At 40.5% G+C, this 19,961-nt stretch overlaps 1 protein-coding gene across 1 annotated transcript in view; it reads right to left on the reverse strand.

Moving 5' to 3' along the window:
• Positions 1-3,950: 3,950 nt before the first annotated feature.
• The window catches only part of LOC137257911 (uncharacterized protein C20orf96-like), a 103,115-nt gene continuing 87,104 nt past the window's right edge, over positions 3,951-19,961 (reverse strand). Inside the window, exons 11-12 of the mRNA XM_067795415.1 lie at positions 14,427-14,569; positions 3,951-4,090 (exon numbers count right to left, since the gene is read on the reverse strand). Of these exons, the coding sequence (XP_067651516.1) occupies positions 4,030-4,090; positions 14,427-14,569 (204 nt within the window). The 3' untranslated portion in view covers positions 3,951-4,029. The remainder of the gene's footprint in view (positions 4,091-14,426; positions 14,570-19,961) is intronic.

Below are 19,961 nucleotides of genomic sequence, written 5' to 3' on the forward strand. Positions count from 1 at the left end.
AAGAATAAACGTTCACATACATCAGATAAAACAGTATTCAAGTCAACGAATGTATCATCATCATAATACCTAGATCCCTCAGGGGGTATATAGGTAACTCCAATATAAACATGGTCGGTTGTCATATCTGAAGTTGGACATTTAAAGTGAAGATAATCACTTGAGGTTTCAAAGATAAGCACGTTAGTTAATCTCGGTTCTGACTGCAACGAGTATACCACCCGATCGTTTCTTCGTACGGGAGGTTCTGTTGTTGTAAAATATATCATAGTCTGGTACATCAATAGAGTCAAAGTGATCTAGTTTGGTTTCAATGAAACACAGAATACTATACTCATTTATAAGTTTACAAAATTCTGGAACAATCAGTCTTGTTTTCAGTCTACAAACATTAAGATATAGAAGATTTAGATTGTCACTGTGTCCCGTGGTTTCACTGCGAGCGAGCGTTTTACTATTGCCACAAGTTGACTGACGTTCGTCACACAGCTAGTTGTGTTGGACGTCATTTTCGTTTACTCTGCGGATCCTGTTTGGTTGTGTGTGTCTCAAGGCGTTGGCATATGTGTGTCTCTGTTGGTTGGACGACGACGACTATCTCCGAAGGGGTCGTCTCTTGCATAACACCGTCTGCCATCGATGAACAGTTTATCAAAAGTTAGGTTAACTTTGCAACCTCGACACCGTGCCTCTTTAACAGAGGAAGGAGTTCTTCACGCCTACTTACGATTTCGGCAGGAAAATGCTCATTAACTGAGTAACTCCATAGGGTGTCTCTCTGAGGGCAAGGGTGCAACTTAACATTTTCCAACGTTCATCCGAATTTGCAAATTTCGCAACAAGCGTCCTTGGTCTGTAAGATTGTCGTGGTCCCGTTCTGAGGGCGCGCACAAGTTGCACATTAATATCGCACTAAGAGGTTTGTCTTCACGAAGTTCTGTACAACTTCGCGTGGTTCTTCTCCTGGCATTATCTCTCATTGAACGCTCTTTAATATCCAGCAGGGATTCTCTCATATCTGTCCACCTGAACAGAATCGATGTCATAGTAGGCATCCTCAATATCCATAGATAATCTTTCTCGTTCTTCATTACTATGGTTCTCAATGTCACGGAGACGTTGTTTTAGGTTATCATTTTCCTTAACCAGCTCAACACATTTATCACTTGTTTCTAACACGGGTATCGAGTCTGTCTGCTCGTACAGCTGTCTCCTTGAGTGTAACCTCGAGTGAAGATCGAGAGTTTTTTGTCAATGCTGGTGTGCTTTTTATCGAAACCTTGAATATGATGCACTCGTTCTTGTACAACATGAACCATTCCCGTGAGATGTTTCATTTGACCAAACAGGGTCCTAATCCAGCTATTGTTGACATTGGGGTCCGAACAACTAACCTGGCCTTGTGATCCGTGTACTTGTGTTTGTCCGTTGTTCTGTGTATTTTGCACCGGGTCCTGTCCAGTTTGTGTGTTGGTGACGCACTGTGTAAGATCCTGCTGCACTACATACATTTCCAAGTGTCAGTATGATGAGCACACTATTTTGTCACAGTAGTATCGGGAGCACTAAGATTCTACCCAAGACAAATGTAGTATGTGTTTTCAACACACCAGTGCCTTGGAGTTGGACAAAAAAGACCAACAACCCAAAACAAAATTACAGTTTGTTACAGTCATGCGTTTCTTGACTTAGTGCACTGGGAATAACCCAGTGGGAACAGAATTTCACATTTTACAATGTATGTATCCTGTTTGTAGAAACAGTGAATAGTTGTCAAAGTAGGAACAGGACATTGTGAGGGGAGATAACTGATGACCATGTCTTCCCTTTTTAAACTGTTTCTTTAAAACAAAAACCAAACCAAAAAAACAAAACAAAACACACACACACACAAAAAAGGCCAGTTAGACTTTGTTTTCCTCAACTCAAAAGAAATATTGAAAACTATTATGTAATTCTTGTTATGAAACACATATAAATCCTGCACTTGGCATTAAATATTCTTTTGTGTGTGTGTTTATTTGGACTATATTTCCATTATGTGTAGGCAACAGTTAGGAGCTAATCCCTTCATAGAACCTTAAATGTTGTTTTAAGGAGCAAATCCCTTCATAGAACCTTAAATGTTGTTTTAAGGTATCTTGGAACTGCCTGTCTGCCTAATGTGTGGATATACCATGTTTATACTGTTTTCTGTGCACCACATGAAACAAAGGCAATTATTGGGATTTATGGCCAGGCAGGTAATGACACTGTATGGTACTGGAATGCACATGCAAAACATATTCTTCATGTCCTCCAAAGATCTTTTCTGGAATTGAAAATCTAATGATTTGAGTATCTTCTGAATGTGAGTTGCTCCCTATCCTGTTTTTAAAAGTACATTGCTACGCCTGCAAGTTGGGGGTGCTGTCAAAGTGTCCTGAAAGGTGGGTGCCTCACACATACGTTGACAGTGAAGAATTTATGTGAAACTTCCTGCCTATTCTGTGGTGGTTTGACTGCGCTTATGGCTTTGACTACTGTACTGTAAAAAAGTGTATCTAGTGTGGGACAGTGGGGTAGTCTAGTGGTTAAAGCACTGACTCCTGATGCCAAAGACATGGGTTTAATTCCTTTCAATGTGTGAAGACAATTTTTGATCCCCTCTGCCATGATATTGTTAAAAGTGGTGCAAAACTATACTCACTCACTCATAATGTAGTGACTGTAATGACCATGGTTCTAGTTGGCATAAGTCTATTATGTAAGATTGTATTTTCCTGTTGTCTCTGCCTTGTTCTACAATGGATTTGTCTCCCTTTGTGTTCCTCACGATGTCACTTTCAGATTGGGTTGACAGTGGAGTATAGTTGGTGTACCCATATTCATTGTGTACTATGGTGTGTGTTTTCTGTAAGGATTTGATGGGATTGTGAGGTCTTTGTGTGACTATGGTGGTACCAGCTCCATTTGTGCACACCAACATGCACCGCTGCTTGGAGTCAGTAGAGGATACCATTTAAAGCATGCTGTTTGCTTATTTGATGGCAGTTTGTTCAAGCTGGATTCAATCTTATACTTGACATTGACCTTAAAGATTATAAACTATACTTTAACTTTTACTTAATCATTTTCTAATAGGACACTATTTAAACTGAAAAAAAAGTAAAATATAACATGTAATTACTGTAGAGTTCTTAGCTGTAAACTGAGTCCAAGTGAAGCCAAAACTCAAATATCTGATTAGAGAGGGTAAATAAGTAGCTGTAGATAATAGATACTAAAACTATGGGTGCTACTGTTTATTGTACAAAAGTCTCATACTCACACTCAATAATCTGCATTTTGACATTTGTGGTTATTGCAAAGACAAGATGTCAACAGTACGATGTTAGGGTGCATGCAAAATGTCCTTTTTCAAACACACATTCACAGTTAATTCCACAAATTCCTTTCAAGACAAAGCAGCAGTCTTAAAACAGATGACACACTACCCACTGGGACCAGGACCATTTGGGTTACTTATCATGTTATTTCCATACACTGGGCATGCCCAGGTAATGATTGTAATATCAGGATTTCATTGCAAGCATGACTGGACAACTTATGAAACTGCTCAACAGTAATCATGAAATCATCAATTTAAATGAATGAAGTCATTGAAGTCTTATGCACTGGAAACCAAGACACTGAATGACATACCTACAAAAGTTGCTGATTGCATACATTTTGATCTTGTGAGGAAATAATGTCCGAACCTATTAAAGTCACTTAATAGTCACTTAAGAAACTTAACCACTACATGTTCAATGTTTTAAAGAAGGCTGCACAACAGTACTGCTCTGACAGGAGATCTCCTATGGATGCCAGATCTGGACGATAAATTACAATAACAATGGTTTGAGTAGTGGTGGTGTACTCACACAACAAATATTGTATATTTATGTCACATGAAATGAAAATAAATCTCTCAACTAATATGATTTTATTTTTGATCAACTTTCATTACATCATTCAGCATCAGCACCAGCACCAGCACTTGGTTCATTAGATGGGAAGCCACTCTTGGGTAGGTATGTCCAGAATCACCTCCATGTCCGGGGTGCACCTAAAAATATCAGATATATCACAAATGATAACTAGAATTTAAAAACATTTCACTGACAATGTATTAACAATACTTTAGAGTTTATTAGAGCCACTGAATTTCCCATCTTGATAAATTCAAAGATTTTATTTCAGATGTGTTCCTCTGAATAAACAAAGCTTTTTAGCTTTTTTGGTCATGAAAGGTGAGGTAGTACATCACCTCCCAGATATAAATACAATCACAATGTTTTGGAAATTTCAAAACAATCAGAGTTTCCCTGACATAAAAATAAAATCACTCACAATTACAGTGGTATTTATCTGTGTTTCTAACCTATTACTATAGAAATCATGAAAACAAACAACAATGAGACAGTTATTAGATTGTTTCTGAATACATGTAATAACATGATACATTTATGCATATGTATATGATCAGGGAACCAAAAGAAGTCGTCTGGTGATGTCATGTCATGTAAACTTTGTTATGCACATGGGACACACATCTGATACAGCTGAATCAACGGTTGAAAACAACATCAAACAATGTCAATGTGACTTCTGAGCAGTTGACATCATGACATATTCAATGTCTGCCTTAATATCTCACACTTCATTGAGGGACAGGCCACAAATGTGTTGCATCGTAAAAAGGCATTCTGGGTTCCTTTCAAGTTTATGATTTGGCCTAGGCTTTACAGCATTTTTCTTTTTAACTCAATCCAAATAACCTGGGACTGTAAGACCAAACTATTGATAGCTGGCAGCCATAGGCAACTGCATGGAGTATCAGTCTCTGGTGTCAAGGTAGCCTCCTCTGTCATTCAACTCTGCTCTGTCGCCAAGGACCTTGGTGTGCATATAGACTCTAATCTCTCACTAGAGGTCCACATCAACCATCTATGTAATGTCTGCCACCACCACCTCAGAATCATTAGCTCAATCCGCTGATACATCACCACACTGTGCCCATGCTTTAGTGAGATCTCTTGTCCTTTCTAGACTTGACTATTGTAATAGCCTCCATGCTGGATTGAACTCTGTGCAATTACAGAAACTCTAAACAATTCAAACTGCTGCTGCCGGTATTGTATATTCTGAAATCCATGCGAGATCACATCACTTCATCACTCATTTTCCTACACTGGCTTCCTGTTGAGTATTGTGTGAACTTCAAAATCCATGTATTGTGTCTTGTTTATAAATGTCTCCATGGTCAAGCTCCAGAGTACCTATCTGAACTTCTTACACTGTACACCCTTGCATGATGTCTCAGATCCCTGAATCAGCATTTACTTACAGTCCCAAAGTCAGACTTGTCTCCTATGGTCAGAGGACCTTTACCTACACTGCTGCATTGATTTGGAATTCACTTCCAGCTGACATCCAATGTGCCGAATCACTGAACTCTTTCAAGTCCCTTCTGTAAACCCATTACTTCTCCATAGCCTTCTCTTAGATCTTTCTTCCTTTTTTAATTCTAACTATTAGTAACGTCATGTATATGTTAAACATACATTCACCTTTTTTCGTAGCACCTTGAGCGAGCATCGAATGCACGGGTACAGACTCATCATCAGCTCAGGGCTCTCGCCTCCTCTACACGCAGCCCAGACTCCCAGGAAACAATGTCTAGTCAAACCCACCAAGAACTTTCCGGAGAATATGAAGGCTCCCCAACACTGCAGCCTTCTACATTACCCAGATTGTCAGAAGGGCTGTGCTCCAGTGGAGCACCCGGACACTCTCCTGATCTGTGCCAAGAGATCAGGAGGTACCAGATCAGGAGGTACCAAACCAAGGACACCGAGAACAATGGGGAGCCTGACGACAGTGTACTTGGGATGCAAGCAAGACATTTCAAAGGCAAGGCCCGCATATTTATCATGCTTTTCCTGAATCTTGCCAATCACACTGCTGTCAAAATGGACAGAAAATTCATTGGCTTTATCAAGAAGGACAAGATAAGGTTTGTTGGCAGGAATTCGTCTCAGGTTGTATGTTGGCCTATTCCAGAGAAGTTTGAAAGCATCATTTTCCAAGATGCCCTGGACATGTTCAGGGTGGTACCATGGATGGACCTCGGGGTCAAAGCCACAGACAAGAGGAAGCAGCAAGCCATGCTATCGTGTCTTTTAAGATATGCTGTTTGTGCCAAGGAAGGGCATCACCTGACAAGGTGTTGGACAGTCTCTGTGAATTCATTACACAGTCGACATTTCATATTCACATTTTGGTTAAGAATCACATTCTGGTGATTGCGAGTGGGAAGTGACTGGTCCTGAGCAGCAAAATGGAAACCCTGTTTCACATTTGAGACAAGCCGACTTCATCCAGGTGAAGGAGTCAGTTGGATTGCTGTTCTGTTCCACACACTGCATGTACACGCGATGCAATGGCTTCTCAGACAGCCTCTCCACAAATTACCGACTCTGAGCATATTATTATTATTATTATTATTTTACAGATTAAGATAGATATGCAACAGAGAGGGTTTGGGTGATCCTGGCACAGTCAGGCCAGTAAGGCTCATCATCAGCTCAGGGCCCTCGCCTCCTCTACACGCAGCCCAGACAGCGAACGGGACTTCTCCCAGGAAACACTGCCTAGTCGAACCCACCAAGAACTTTCCGGAGAAAATGAAGGCTCCCCAACACTGCAGCCTTCTGCATTTACCCAGATTGTCAGAAGGGCTGTGCTCCCGGTGGGGAACCCGGACACTCTCCTGATCTGTGCCAAGAGATCAGGATGTACCAAACCAAGGGCACCGAGAACAATGGGGAGCCTGACAACAGTGTACTTGGGATGCAAGCGAGACGTTTCAAAGTACCAAACCAAGGGCACTGAGAACAATGGGGAGCCTGACAACAGTGTACTTGGGATGCAAGCGAGATGTTTCAAAGGCAAGGCCTGCATATTTATCATGCTTTTCCTGAATCTTGCCAATCACACTGCTGTCAAAATGGAAAAAAAATTCAAGGATATAAATAATTTCATTGGTTTTATAAAAAAGGACAACATCAGGTTTGTTGGCAGGAATTCGTCTCAGGCTGTATATTGGCCTATTCCAGAGAAGTTTGAAAGCATCATTTTCCAAGATGCCCTGGACATGTTCAGGGTGGTACCATGGGTGGAGTCAAAGCCACAGGCATGGCGGAGACGATAGTAAAAGCAGCGAGCCATAGCATCATGTCTTTTAAGATGTGCTGTTTGTGCCAAGGAAGGGCATCCACTGAGAAGGTATTGGACAGTCTCTGTAAATTCATTGCAAAGACGATAATTCATGCTAACATTTTGATTAAGAATCACATTTTGATGATTGTGAGTGGGAAGTGACTGGTCCTGAGCAGCAAAATTGAAGCCCTCAGTTTCACATTTGAGACAAGCCGACTTCATTCAGGCAAAGGAGTCGGTTGCATTGCTGTTCTGTTCCACACACTGCATGTACACGCGATGCAATGGCTTCTCAGACAGCCTCTCCACAAATTACCGACTCTGGGCATATTATTATTATTATTATTATTTTACAGATTAAGATAGATATGCAACAGAGAGGGTTTGGGTGATCCTGGCACAGTCAGGCCAGTAAGGCTCATCATCAGCTCAGGGCCCTCGCCTCCTCTACACGCAGCCCAGACAGCGAACGGGACTTCTCCCAGGAAACACTGCCTAGTCGAACCCACCAAGAACTTTCCGGAGAAAATGAAGGCTCCCCAACACTGCAGCCTTCTGCATTTACCCAGATTGTCAGAAGGGCTGTGCTCCCGGTGGGGAACCCGGACACTCTCCTGATCTGTGCCAAGAGATCAGGATGTACCAAACCAAGGGCACCGAGAACAATGGGGAGCCTGACAACAGTGTACTTGGGATGCAAGCGAGACGTTTCAAAGTACCAAACCAAGGGCACTGAGAACAATGGGGAGCCTGACAACAGTGTACTTGGGATGCAAGCGAGACGTTTCAAAGGCAAGGCCTGCATATTTATCATGCTTTTCCTGAATCTTGCCAATCACAATGCTGTCAAAATGGAAAAAAAATTCAAGGATATAAATAATTTCATTGGTTTTATAAAAAAGGACAACATCAGGTTTGTTGGCAGGAATTCGTCTCAGGCTGTATATTGGCCTATTCCAGAGAAGTTTGAAAGCATCATTTTCCAAGATGCCCTGGACATGTTCAGGGTGGTACCATGGGTGGAGTCAAAGCCACAGGCATGGCGGAGACGATAGTAAAAGCAGCGAGCCATAGCATCATGTCTTTTAAGATGTGCTGTTTGTGCCAAGGAAGGGCATCCACTGAGAAGGTATTGGACAGTCTCTGTAAATTCATTGCAAAGACGATATTTCATGCTAACATTTTGATTAAGAATCACATTTTGATGATTGTGAGTGGGAAGTGACTGGTCCTGAGCAGCAAAATTGAAGCCCTCAGTTTCACATTTGAGACAAGCCGACTTCATTCAGGCAAAGGAGTCGGTTGCATTGCTGTTCTGTTCCACACACTGCATGTACACGCGATGCAATGGTTTCTCAGACAGCTTCTCCACAAAGGACTGACTCTGGGCAGACTTGGTAAAGGACTTCACCTGGTTTACTCCCATCGCTGTACCATCCAGCAGTATATCGCCATCAACAAAATCAACTTCAAATTTCAGATTGTGTCCAACAACCTTGGCATGCTTAAAATAGCTGTGGAATTCCTTGCTTTCATCATGAGTCTTAACATGCATCACCAGAGGGTCTTCCGATAAATAAATGTGCACAAGTACACAATAAAATTCTGTCATGAAGAGCTTCCACATTAATCAAACCTCGACCTCCAGATTTGATTGGCATATACAAACGATTAAGAGAGGAACAAGGGTGGTGTGCTCTTTTATCAGACATGATCCTTCTGGTCAGGAGGTCAAGACTTTGGACGTCTTGTTTGGTCCAATCAGCTACTCCAAATGAATAGGAGAGGACTGGCACAGCAAAAGTATTGGTGGCTTTGACCTTGTTTCGTACATTTAACTCTGAGCTCCAGATTTTCTTTAAACAAGATTTATATTCAGCCCGAAGTTTATCTTGAATCTGGGCATTCTGGAGCTTGTCTCAAACTTGCATTCCAAGATAGGTGTAGGCCTGATCTTCCACAAGATGCTCAATAACTCCTCCCCCTTGAAACCTGGCCAATCCATCATTGGTTACCTTGCCATGTTTGAAATGAAGAGTATTACATTTTTTGAGTCCAAATGTCATGACAATATCATTTGAAAAGGACTAGACAAGGAGAACCTGTTCTTTCAAATTGGTATCTCCTTTGGCAAGGAGCTTGATGTCATCCATGTAGAGGAGATGAGTAAGAGGTGTTGGGGATCTGTGTTGAGGAGGGAGGTCCGGGGTGGTAACCCTCCTCCTGATTGAGCAGAAAACTCAAAGGATCTAAAGACAGACAAAAAAGCAAAGGACTGAAGGAGTCCCCTTGGAAAATTCCCCTTCTGATTGCAATAGATTCCGAAGTCTGCATCTGCCCTTGCGAGTACATCTCAAGTTAAATCGACCAGCAACTCATTAAAGACTTGAGTAAATCAAGTAGTCACTCGGGGAGATCAAATAAACTGAAGAGACTTCAAAATCCATTCTTGAGGGACAGAGTCATATACCTTTTTGAAGTCAATCCAGCACATGTAGAGGTTGCAGTGATACGTTCTAGCCTCTTCCAAGAAGTTGATCCTTGCACCCCCAACATCCCTTCCTCGCCCCCTTCTACTCTCTGTAAATTATCTCATTGGTCTCCCACCTGGCCACTGGCTAATTTAACTCAACTCCTCTTGACCATATGCTGAGTTTGTGCCATCTGGGCAGAGCTGGCATCTTTTCTCTCACTTATGATGTTTTGTAAATGGGCATTGAGTATAGCCGAGGTGACAGCAGTTGGAGCAGGACTCATTGGTGATGGATCCCTGCACTCTGGTGTGGACTGTTAAACTGTGGCAATCACTGTGAGTTCTGGCATATCATTGTCACAGTCACTGTTCCCCTGCTCAGCTTGGCTAGCTGGAGTTGCAGAGTGAAAATCCAGACTGGCAATTGGTGTCAGATCCTGGCTGGGGCTTGGTGCCGGGTCAAGATTGGTGGCAGTTCTGGGTTGCACTACTTTCGCACAAAGTTCTCATTCTGTTCCTGGTGCTTACAATCATAATAGCAGCCTCTTCCTGGTCAGACTTCTGTAAGCACATGCTAGCCTGTTGTCATTCCTGTTTTCAATTTGAAGGTGGAAACATCGGCATCAGAACATCCCCAAGGGAGAAGAAGGATGAACCAAAGAAGACAGGACATGGGAAATCCAGTCCAAGATCCATAAGCCTAAATGAAGCCAAGGTTGCTGACCCTTCTGTGCCTGAAGAGAGAGAGCTGTGTTCATTGGATCTTCAGTGGCCTCTGTCGGAGTCATTTAAATATTGGTACACAGATCCAGTCTTGGAAGGATTTCTGATGGCAACATGTTTTCCATCCTGGGCACACATGCATGGACATCCTAGCGTTTCAGGAACTCCTCAGCAAGTTTTTCATAAGTAGCTCCTTCAAAAAGGCACTTGATGACTTCTTTCCTGAGATCCATTAGCAATGCATTAGAGGCATCTTTCACATACAAGCAGAATGTGTTTCTGGCTGCCTGAATTTCATTTTCCAAAGCCTTTCCGTAATTGGTGTCTTCTGTTTTAATGAATGGGACAAGGTCCCACAGGTGCTCGCCTATCAAGGTCCACACCCAACACATTCTTGTTCCTTTCCCTTCTTTCTTACTCTACCAACTCATTGTACTCTTGCTCAGCTTCCAATAAAAATTGCAGGAAATAATCATTCAGCACTCTTAGCTGCAAAATTGTTCATATTTCACATGTCAAAATCTCTATCCCAAATGACAAACATGTCAAACATTAATGTATTTATACCCTATCCTGTCATATTGTACTTCACAAGGTGCTGAAGTAGACGTAACTGTGTGAGAACTACATATACATACTGTCAACAAGTACATCACAATGAGAACCCATTGCAAACTCAAAGAACAGTGTAGAAACATTCTACAAACTTCTTGAGAATAAATAATTTTGTTTTAAACATATTTTCAAGTAATAGCAACTAACTGAGGACATAATGTGGGTCTGCCTGCAAACAGAATGGACATGGTGGAAACTGTATACAATCATGTACTGCAACTGACGCCAGACTGCTCTACATCCCCAATAAGACTGAATTACAGCAATTCTGTTTATAGTACAACAATTCCATTCGAAGCATGCAATTCATTCTAAGTACATTGTCAATCCATCCCAATTTAGCATGGGTAGAACATTCTGGTGCACTCTTCCATCCCTTGTCCAACCAAGCTTGTCCATAAAGTTCTTAAAAAAAATGTAAACAGTTGCCACAACGTCCAGTCCATTCACACACATGATCCAAAACAATTTTCAAGAACGTACTGAGAATGAGAATGAAAAAGATCATGTGCACAGGCTGCAGTATTGCAAAAAATCTACAGAAAGACAAATACAGTTGATACCAAGGTAAGTAACAAAACGTTTGAAAAGTGAAGGTGATACAAAAATTTTTGCATTCAGTGAATTTGAATCCAAAGTTATCAATGGTAGTTTACCAACTTTTGCATATTTATCCTCGATGTTTGCAATGCTGTACGAGGGTTGGTTAAAAAGTTCTCATCCTAACACAGACAACAAATGATTTGGTCAGATTTTAATATTTTCTTTGGACCCATAATCACCTTTGATTGCAATGCACTTCTCATACCAGTGTTTCAGTTGCTCAATTCCATGTGCATAGAACTCTTCTGGAAGTCCTGTCAAGTACTCCTTTACAGCAGACTTGAGCTCATCATTACTGGCATAGCAAGATGCTCCTTCAATTTTGGAAATATTTGGAAAGTCGCTTGGGGCCAGGTCAGGTGAATATGGAGGATGAGGAATGTCTTCGAAGCCACATTGATGTACTGCAGACTTTGCTAATCGAGAGGTGTGAGACAAAGCATTGTCATGTAATATCAGAACACAAGCCCTCAACAAACCATGGCGCTTTTCTTTGATAGATGCTCTTGGTCTGTGGTGTAGATCAGCATAGTAGGCAGCAGTGCGAGTCTTCTGACTCTCCAGGTCTTTTGACACATACCAGAACACTCTGGCCATAACTCTGTTAAAAGACCTTGAAGACTTGATCTTGGGTGGAGGAGAAGTGGGGTGATGCCTCTCCATGGATTGATGTTTTGGAGGTATCAGAGTCTGAATATAAACCTGAAGGGTGCTTCTCACTATATATTAGGTTGTCTCCTGTTTTCCCAGAATAACCGCATTTGAGGTTTTTGTTTTTGAGGGACAGGTTTTACTTTTTGCTAGAGAAACCTCTTCCAAGTTTTTACTTTTCGTTAGTAAGACCGCTTCCCAGGTTTACTTTCCCTAACTTTAAGTGAGCATCAACATTCAAATGATACATGAGTGTTTGAAATCTATTGAAAAATATCGTTCAAGATTAAACTCAAAGTCCAAATATTTTCACCTGCAAGACTGGAATTGCTAGTCTTAGATATGTGGGCAGACTACATTGTCTACCAAAACCTTGGAGGTGTGTTTTCTCCTATACGTACAATCCAGATCCCAAAGGTAGTACTATAGTTGGTGGGGATGTAAATGTCAGCTGGGATAGACTAGAATTAATCAGGCAGCAGAAGGAAGAGTCTGAAAGAATTATGGGATAAGGCTTAGGGAGCAGACAAAACACATGAGTTGGGAGTTAAGGAGTTTACTGTACAGAATGGAATACTATGGTTCAAATAGGAGAGGACTGTTTTGAGCGGAGAGAGCAGATCGTAGTTTCTACAGTGTTCAGGGACGAATTGCTTACATTAGCTCATGGTGGTCTATTCTCAGGACACTCAGGTAGGACTAAAACCTATGAGAGAATTGTAGCAGATTTCTACTGGCCTGGTGTTTTTGCAGACACTGAGAAATTTTGTAAAACATGTCATACTTGCCAAGTGGTGGGCACGCTGAACCAAATCATACCAGCAACCAAACTACATACCAGTACAAGAAGCATTCACTAGGGAGCAGATAGACATTGTAGGGCCACAGCCTAAAACTGCTTAGAGGAACCAGTATATCATAACAGTCATGTCTTTAACTACACGTTTCCCGGAAGCAATACCATTAAGGAGATTTACAGCAGTAACACAGGGGATGCATTTCCTCTACCCAGAATAGATGACTGCATCAACAGAATCAGAGCAGCCAAGTACCTAACCAAGATTGACCTGTTGAACGGATACTACAGCATTCCGCTGACAGATCGGGCAACTGACAGGACAGCCAACCTAACTGTCAACCTTGACAAGTGCGAGTGGGTGAGCACAAGTGCAATTCCATGGCCATCTTGTTGGTTTGGGAAAAGTGGTGCTGGTGAAAGCCAAAGCCAGCAGCCTCAACAACTTCTCAGCACCGACCGCTATAAGAGATGTCAATCGTTTCCTGGGGATGGCCGGATATTACGAACGATTTTGTCCAAACGTTGCCTTGGTTACAGCATGACTAACCAACCTCCTTAAGTAGGACAAGAAGTTCACCTGGACAAGGAAATGTGAGGCCAGTTTCCAACAGATCAAGGTGATGCTGTGTTCTTCACCTGTGCTTGCTGCGCCCAGTTTTGGCAAGCCATTTAAGCTGGCACTGGACGCCAGTGGTGTGGGATCTGGAGCTGTGCTGTTACAGGAAGGACAAAACTTCCTGGACCATCCCATCAGCTATTACAGCAAAAACTTCAACAGGCACGAACTGAACTACTCCACCGTAGAAAAGGAGGGCCTAGGTCTTATTCAACCCTTGAAACATTTCCAGGTGTATCTTAAGTCAAGTCCAGGGTCTGTCCATGTATATACTGATCACAGCCCTCTCACCTTCACTCACCGAACAAAATCCACCAATCAACATGTGCTGAGGTGGAGTCTGCTCTTGCAGGATTTCGACCTGTCAATTCAGCACATTTTGGGAGCATAAATCACTGTGTAATTGGCTGTATACAATTTTAATGTATCTATATCATAATTGCTTTAACATAATGTTGCTGTAGTAATCATCTGCTGAGGTACTGAGGTTAATGGAAGTTCCTGAGCATCTCAACTGGTCCTGGATGGCTGATAGTAAAGAGGACTTCTGCTGATAATGTTAACATCACATAGTGTATATAATGACTGCTGAAATACAGCATTTCTACCCAGACGTAATGGATGTTTTGTAATCAAAGTATTATATAAATTCTGTTCTAGAAAGGAAGGTCTTGACACAAAGGGTAAAAGCAAATTATTACTTTTTTGTTGAGGAATAGAACTCTGGAAACATCTGCAGCCTTGTATTTGTCAGCGGATCTCTCAGCATGTGATCTACCTCTGCCTCTGTGTCTTGAATTGCCTCCTGCAAATCCTGTTGCTCACGGGTGTGAAATTCAATTTCCTGAAAAATAAAATGTGTTTTTGGATAAAATCTGTGTACTCAAAAAATGAATCTCAAAATACACTCTTGATGGTAACAATACTTTCAAAATGGATGGAAGTGGATTAATGGATGGAAAGCATTCCACTGCTGCATGAAAATATAGTACACATGTTCTTTTTCACTAATGCGCAAGTGAGTTTAGTTTTGTGCCGAACTCAGCAATAGTCCAGCTATATGGCGGTTGTCTGTAAATAATTGTGTCTGGACCCAGCCAATAGAGAGATCAACAGCATGAGCATTGATATGTGCATTGATCATCATCCACAAAATACCTGCCAACGGTGGTACATGACACAATTACGTGAAAATAAATACAATAAATGTCAAGAGAAATGCCACTGTAGAAATTGATTTGGGACAAAAATGGGTCTTTCGGAACCAAAGGCATTTAAAGATAATGAAACTCATCTGCGACTGCTGGTGAGCTGCAGAGAGGGCAAAGTTGCTCTTCTCTGAATGTTCCACTCCAGCAGCAAGTCTCAACCAGTAGGTTATGGTTTGATGTCCAGAATATCAACAGTTGTTTTGATATAACTTTAGAGAGGAGAAGATCTATTTCAAAATCCAGGGAGTGTTTGTACCATTGATAATAGATATCTTTGGAGCTTGCCAAGATATTTTCTTTCCAATTTGGATAAAATGGTCCTTAAGAATTCGCTCAACATTTGAAACTAGCCATGGAGTAGAATACCCAAATGGATTGTTTAGAACATTACTTTAGATTATTTAGGATACGCTTGATGGACTTAGCCAGTGATAACCATTACAGTTGATTTGAGAATCCAATGTGATAAACTTATATACTGCTTGGGATAATTCTGTTACTTAATTTGGGAGAGGGAAAAGTGATCATACGTTGCATGTGGATATTGATGGATACATTCCTGAAAGAGGTCATAGCCTGACATTGTTGGTATAGCTTTAGTCTCTTTTAAATTTAATATCTGCATTTTGTTTTAATATATTCATTGTAGCATTCAGCAGAATCTGTATTACAGAAAACACGCACTAGGTCGTGAATAGCAGGTGTGTGAAATATGATTCACGTTGGCAATCTATACAATGTTTAGATATTAGGGTCACGTTATAAATTCACTATAAGTATAAGCAGACCGTGTGTGGATTTTTTCACTAACTTTCAAAATACATACAAATGTATCAAGAAACAAATTATGGTTATAAGACAAACTATTAATATATACACTGACTTCATTATTTTTCAGTCCTAACCATTTTTTTACCACTGGCAGATGATTAACTTCAAAGTGTTTCATTTGCTTTAGTGATAACGACTTCATCTTTGTTGGTCAGTCTATATTTAAACTATCAGTTTCACAAATTCTGGGATATCATCCGGGGACTCACGGGAGAAAAACAATAACAAAAGAAACAACCAGTCCCAGGAAATTGCTCTGCATCAGTGCCCCTTTAAACAAGTATAATCAGAAGATGACATATCTCCCCAGCCCCCACATATTTGAAAGGACAAATCTGACAGTTACTTTAGTTTTTAGACTAAGTCCGAATTGTTTCCATGGAAATCCAGAAAATGATGAATCACAAAAACCTGTAAATAGCAAAAGGCACCACTTTGGGGTCTGCCACATATATCTGCAAAGTTTTGCTGAAACATATTCATAAGTTTTTGAGTTATGCTCCAGAAACAAAGCCCCTCCCTCCATTTTCAGACAAAGTCCAAATTGTTTCCATGGAACCCGAGAGATTAATAAATCACAAAAACCTGTAAATACCAAAAGGCACCACTTTAGGTTTTGAGTCATATATCTACCAAGTATTGCAGATAAATATTGAACGGTTTTTACATTCTGCTCCAGAAACGAAGCCCACCCTTCAGTTAGACTAACACCAAAATGTTCCATGGAAAAACAAAAAAAATAAAAATGCCAAAAATCTGTAAATAGCAAAAGGCACAACCATAGGTTCAGATTATCATATCTATCAAGTTTGACATTGAATGGTTTCTGAGTTACGCTCCAGAAACAAAATGATTACAGACAGACGGACAGGCGAGCAGACCGACAGATGAGGCATCGACTATAATATGAGGGGCATATTATCCCCCTGCATTACATGCCGGAGGGATAAAAAAACACACCTGTGTGTACTCATCCAAATGTGAGTATTTTAGTTTTATTGATATTAATAATTAACCTCATTGAAGTAAGCGTTGAGTAAACACAAAAAGCATTAGGTACACCTTCTGGTGTAATATCATAAATAACTTGTGTCATCAGTACAAAGTAATACAATGAATTGTATCTACATAATGACATTGGAGTTATTTGGCCACTTGATATCAGCACTGCACAGCCTTTTGATTATGAGTATGAGTCCAAATCATTTAAGAATATTGAGAACAGCAGCAGAGAAAGGTCCTTTCAAATATGTGGGGGCTGGGGAGATATGTCATCTTCTGATTATACTTGTTTAAAGGGGCACTGATGCAGAGCAATTTGTCTTACTCCAGTGAGGCATAGAGAGTAATTTGAAAAAGTACTGTTTACCTGGACTTGAGATTTTTTACATGTTTATTATTAATGTAAGGATTTTGTATGTAAGACACAAGACATACTTAAACAAATTGTCCCTCTCAAATCATTGTGTGAGGTTAAATTGTACAAAACATCTATATCAATGGCAGTAAAGAAAAATTTATGTACACGCTTAATAAATTTCTATGAAAAAAGCGTTTTTGCTGATACATTTCTTGTGTATACTGAATATTTAAAGGAAAGTACTAATACACTAGTGTGTGTCAGTTTGTCACTTTGTTTCATATAGATTTAACGCAGAAAAAATATGTTGTCATGTGAACAAACATGTATACATACTGTATAATACTATTCCCTGTAAATATATGAGACAAAGGGTCATGGGACGGGGCATCATCAAAGTTCCCGAACAGAACGTTTTGTATCTCAACTGTTAAGTATAGTGGCTCTCTATAACCAATCGTATCTGTCACAGAGGAAACGACGGGTGATGGGGCATAGGCTAAATTTCTGAAGAGCACGTTTGGTTACTAGACAGCTTGGATACAGATTGATAATTCGCTAGATCATTTACCAATCGATATGCTGGATTTTGGCTTTATCAACCCTAGCTAATCTGAAAACTTTTGTGGGTTGTGAACAAACATAATCGTAAAGATGCATGAAATGTACACACAGGACTAAGAAGCACTTTGGGGAGTTTATTTTTCTTTAAAGTGCTCCAATCAGTTTATTATTACCCCGGATAACCCAGTCCAACCATTAAGTAGAGATAGTATTTATGTGACCAGAATTGTGATTGGATGTTCATGAATCCAGGACACTGGTTACGGGTGTGAGAATATTTATTCCCTACTGATAACGTTACCCTGGTGTATGGCACTAGGGTACAGAGTACAGTCCTGTCAAGCCGCCAAGCCAGTCAATTGCACGTAAGATCTTTGGTGATGTTAGAAGATGTTATTTTCCAGCACAAGATCAATGTCTTGTCAGTGCAAGCAATGAGAGTGGAGTGAAGACTTCAGTTAAGCAAAAGATTAAAAGAAATGATCCAATCAGACTGGATCAATGAAGGGCACATAATAATGTAATGACCCTACCTGACCACCCTTAATGAAACATGAATAACACTGACCTCCTTGAATAGATATGTTTCTGACTGACTCTACTGAATATACTGACTGCCCAATTATCTGTCATATGTCACTGGACAAATCCTCAGTTATGTTGCGGAGGTGACGGTGGAGAAATTCAAAAGCAGTTACAGTTGGTTTCCATCTTGGCCTCTTTGTCCTGCTCCTGATGTACTGTCACAGGTCCATCCCAAAAATTTCTTCTGTGGGCCCCACACAGACTGTTCTTGCAGGACTGCTGATGATAGGGATGAGGATGTGGAAGCCTCAACTGCAGTCCAGGATCTTGGTCTTGTCTGTGGAGCATGAGAGTTGAAAGTGCCTGTCCAGGTAATGATATAGCATCTGGACAGTGTATCCTTTAAACTCCAGTGCAATAATGGAGGGTTCTTCAGCATAGTCAGGATCATTTATAGATGAGACCATCCTCCAGACTCCAGACACAAACCAATAGTGTACTCCCTTTTGGTTGTGCATAAGCCTGAGTCTCTTATCAAAATTGAGAGTTGAGATTCTTAATAATCTTTGCCAGAAGGATAATTGCTGGAGCTTCCTCTTAGTGTCTAGATATTAAACAAACATGCTTCCAACCACTGTATTTTGGTAGCATATTCTTCCTGATCTGGAATAGGTGGCATGGCATCTAGGAAAAATACACTAATTGATGCAAACATGTTCTTGTCTAAATGTGGTCCAATATTCCTGTTCTTAGATCAAAGCCATTTGATTATGTGTCATCCTGTAGAGTTGACATCTGGTCCATGTAGAGCTCTATCAAATCCTGTTATCCATGTGCTCTAAAGATAACGGAATCCCTGCAAGGGCGACCAGTCATTTCACTCTTGATCCTCCTTTACAACAATCTGATATTTCTCAAAAGCATTATGACAAAGTGTTCAAATGATATTACATCAAGATAGAAAAGAACATGGCATGGCCACACATTCTGAGGAGTTGGAATGTGGACCATGAGGGCACAGACACAACAGGTTGTTGTTCTACCTCATGATGAAGCAGAGAAAAATTTAGATCCTTTAAATTTATCTATCATCTTAGAGAAATAAGAGTGCAAGCATATATCTTATGAGAAAAAAAACTTAAACAGGCTGAAGTCAAATTCAGTAGATGCTGTAATGCAAAGATTACACATCGTGTCATTATGAAAGATGAAAGATAAGGTAGAGCACTTTGATCACAAATCAATTTAGTTTGAGAAACTACTGACCAGGTTTAAAGAAAACTTTAGAAGTAAAACTTTGTTCAAAGAGTTAGGACAACTATTACCAGTATTACAACTACACTGGGATTTATTATTTCAACTATGGCTCCCACTTTAACTGATATTGGTGGCAGTTCTGCTTCAACACCTACAACACTTTGTTACAATAGTCGTGTCAAAAGAGTGGATAACAAAGCAGTAAAAGGTATTAGGAACATCTCTAGAAAGCTTGCAGGCAAAGCTGCATCTGAATTCTGACTCTTGTTATTCTGGCATTTGAATTACTTGGCTAAAATAGCTACTTGGCTAAATGAAAACTGGGCACAGATTGTAATTGTAGCAATAACAGGTGCTGTTGTATGTGTCTGAAACCAAATCATGAGCAGCACCCTACTACAAAACGAAATCACCTCCACTGCATCTTTACACTGTACAGCCAGTACTCTGAACAACAGTTAATACAGAACATCAGTAAGTAAACCCAG

Source organism: Haliotis asinina, chromosome 12 (assembly GCF_037392515.1).
Source record: "Haliotis asinina isolate JCU_RB_2024 chromosome 12, JCU_Hal_asi_v2, whole genome shotgun sequence".
NCBI lineage: Eukaryota > Metazoa > Mollusca > Gastropoda > Lepetellida > Haliotidae > Haliotis > Haliotis asinina.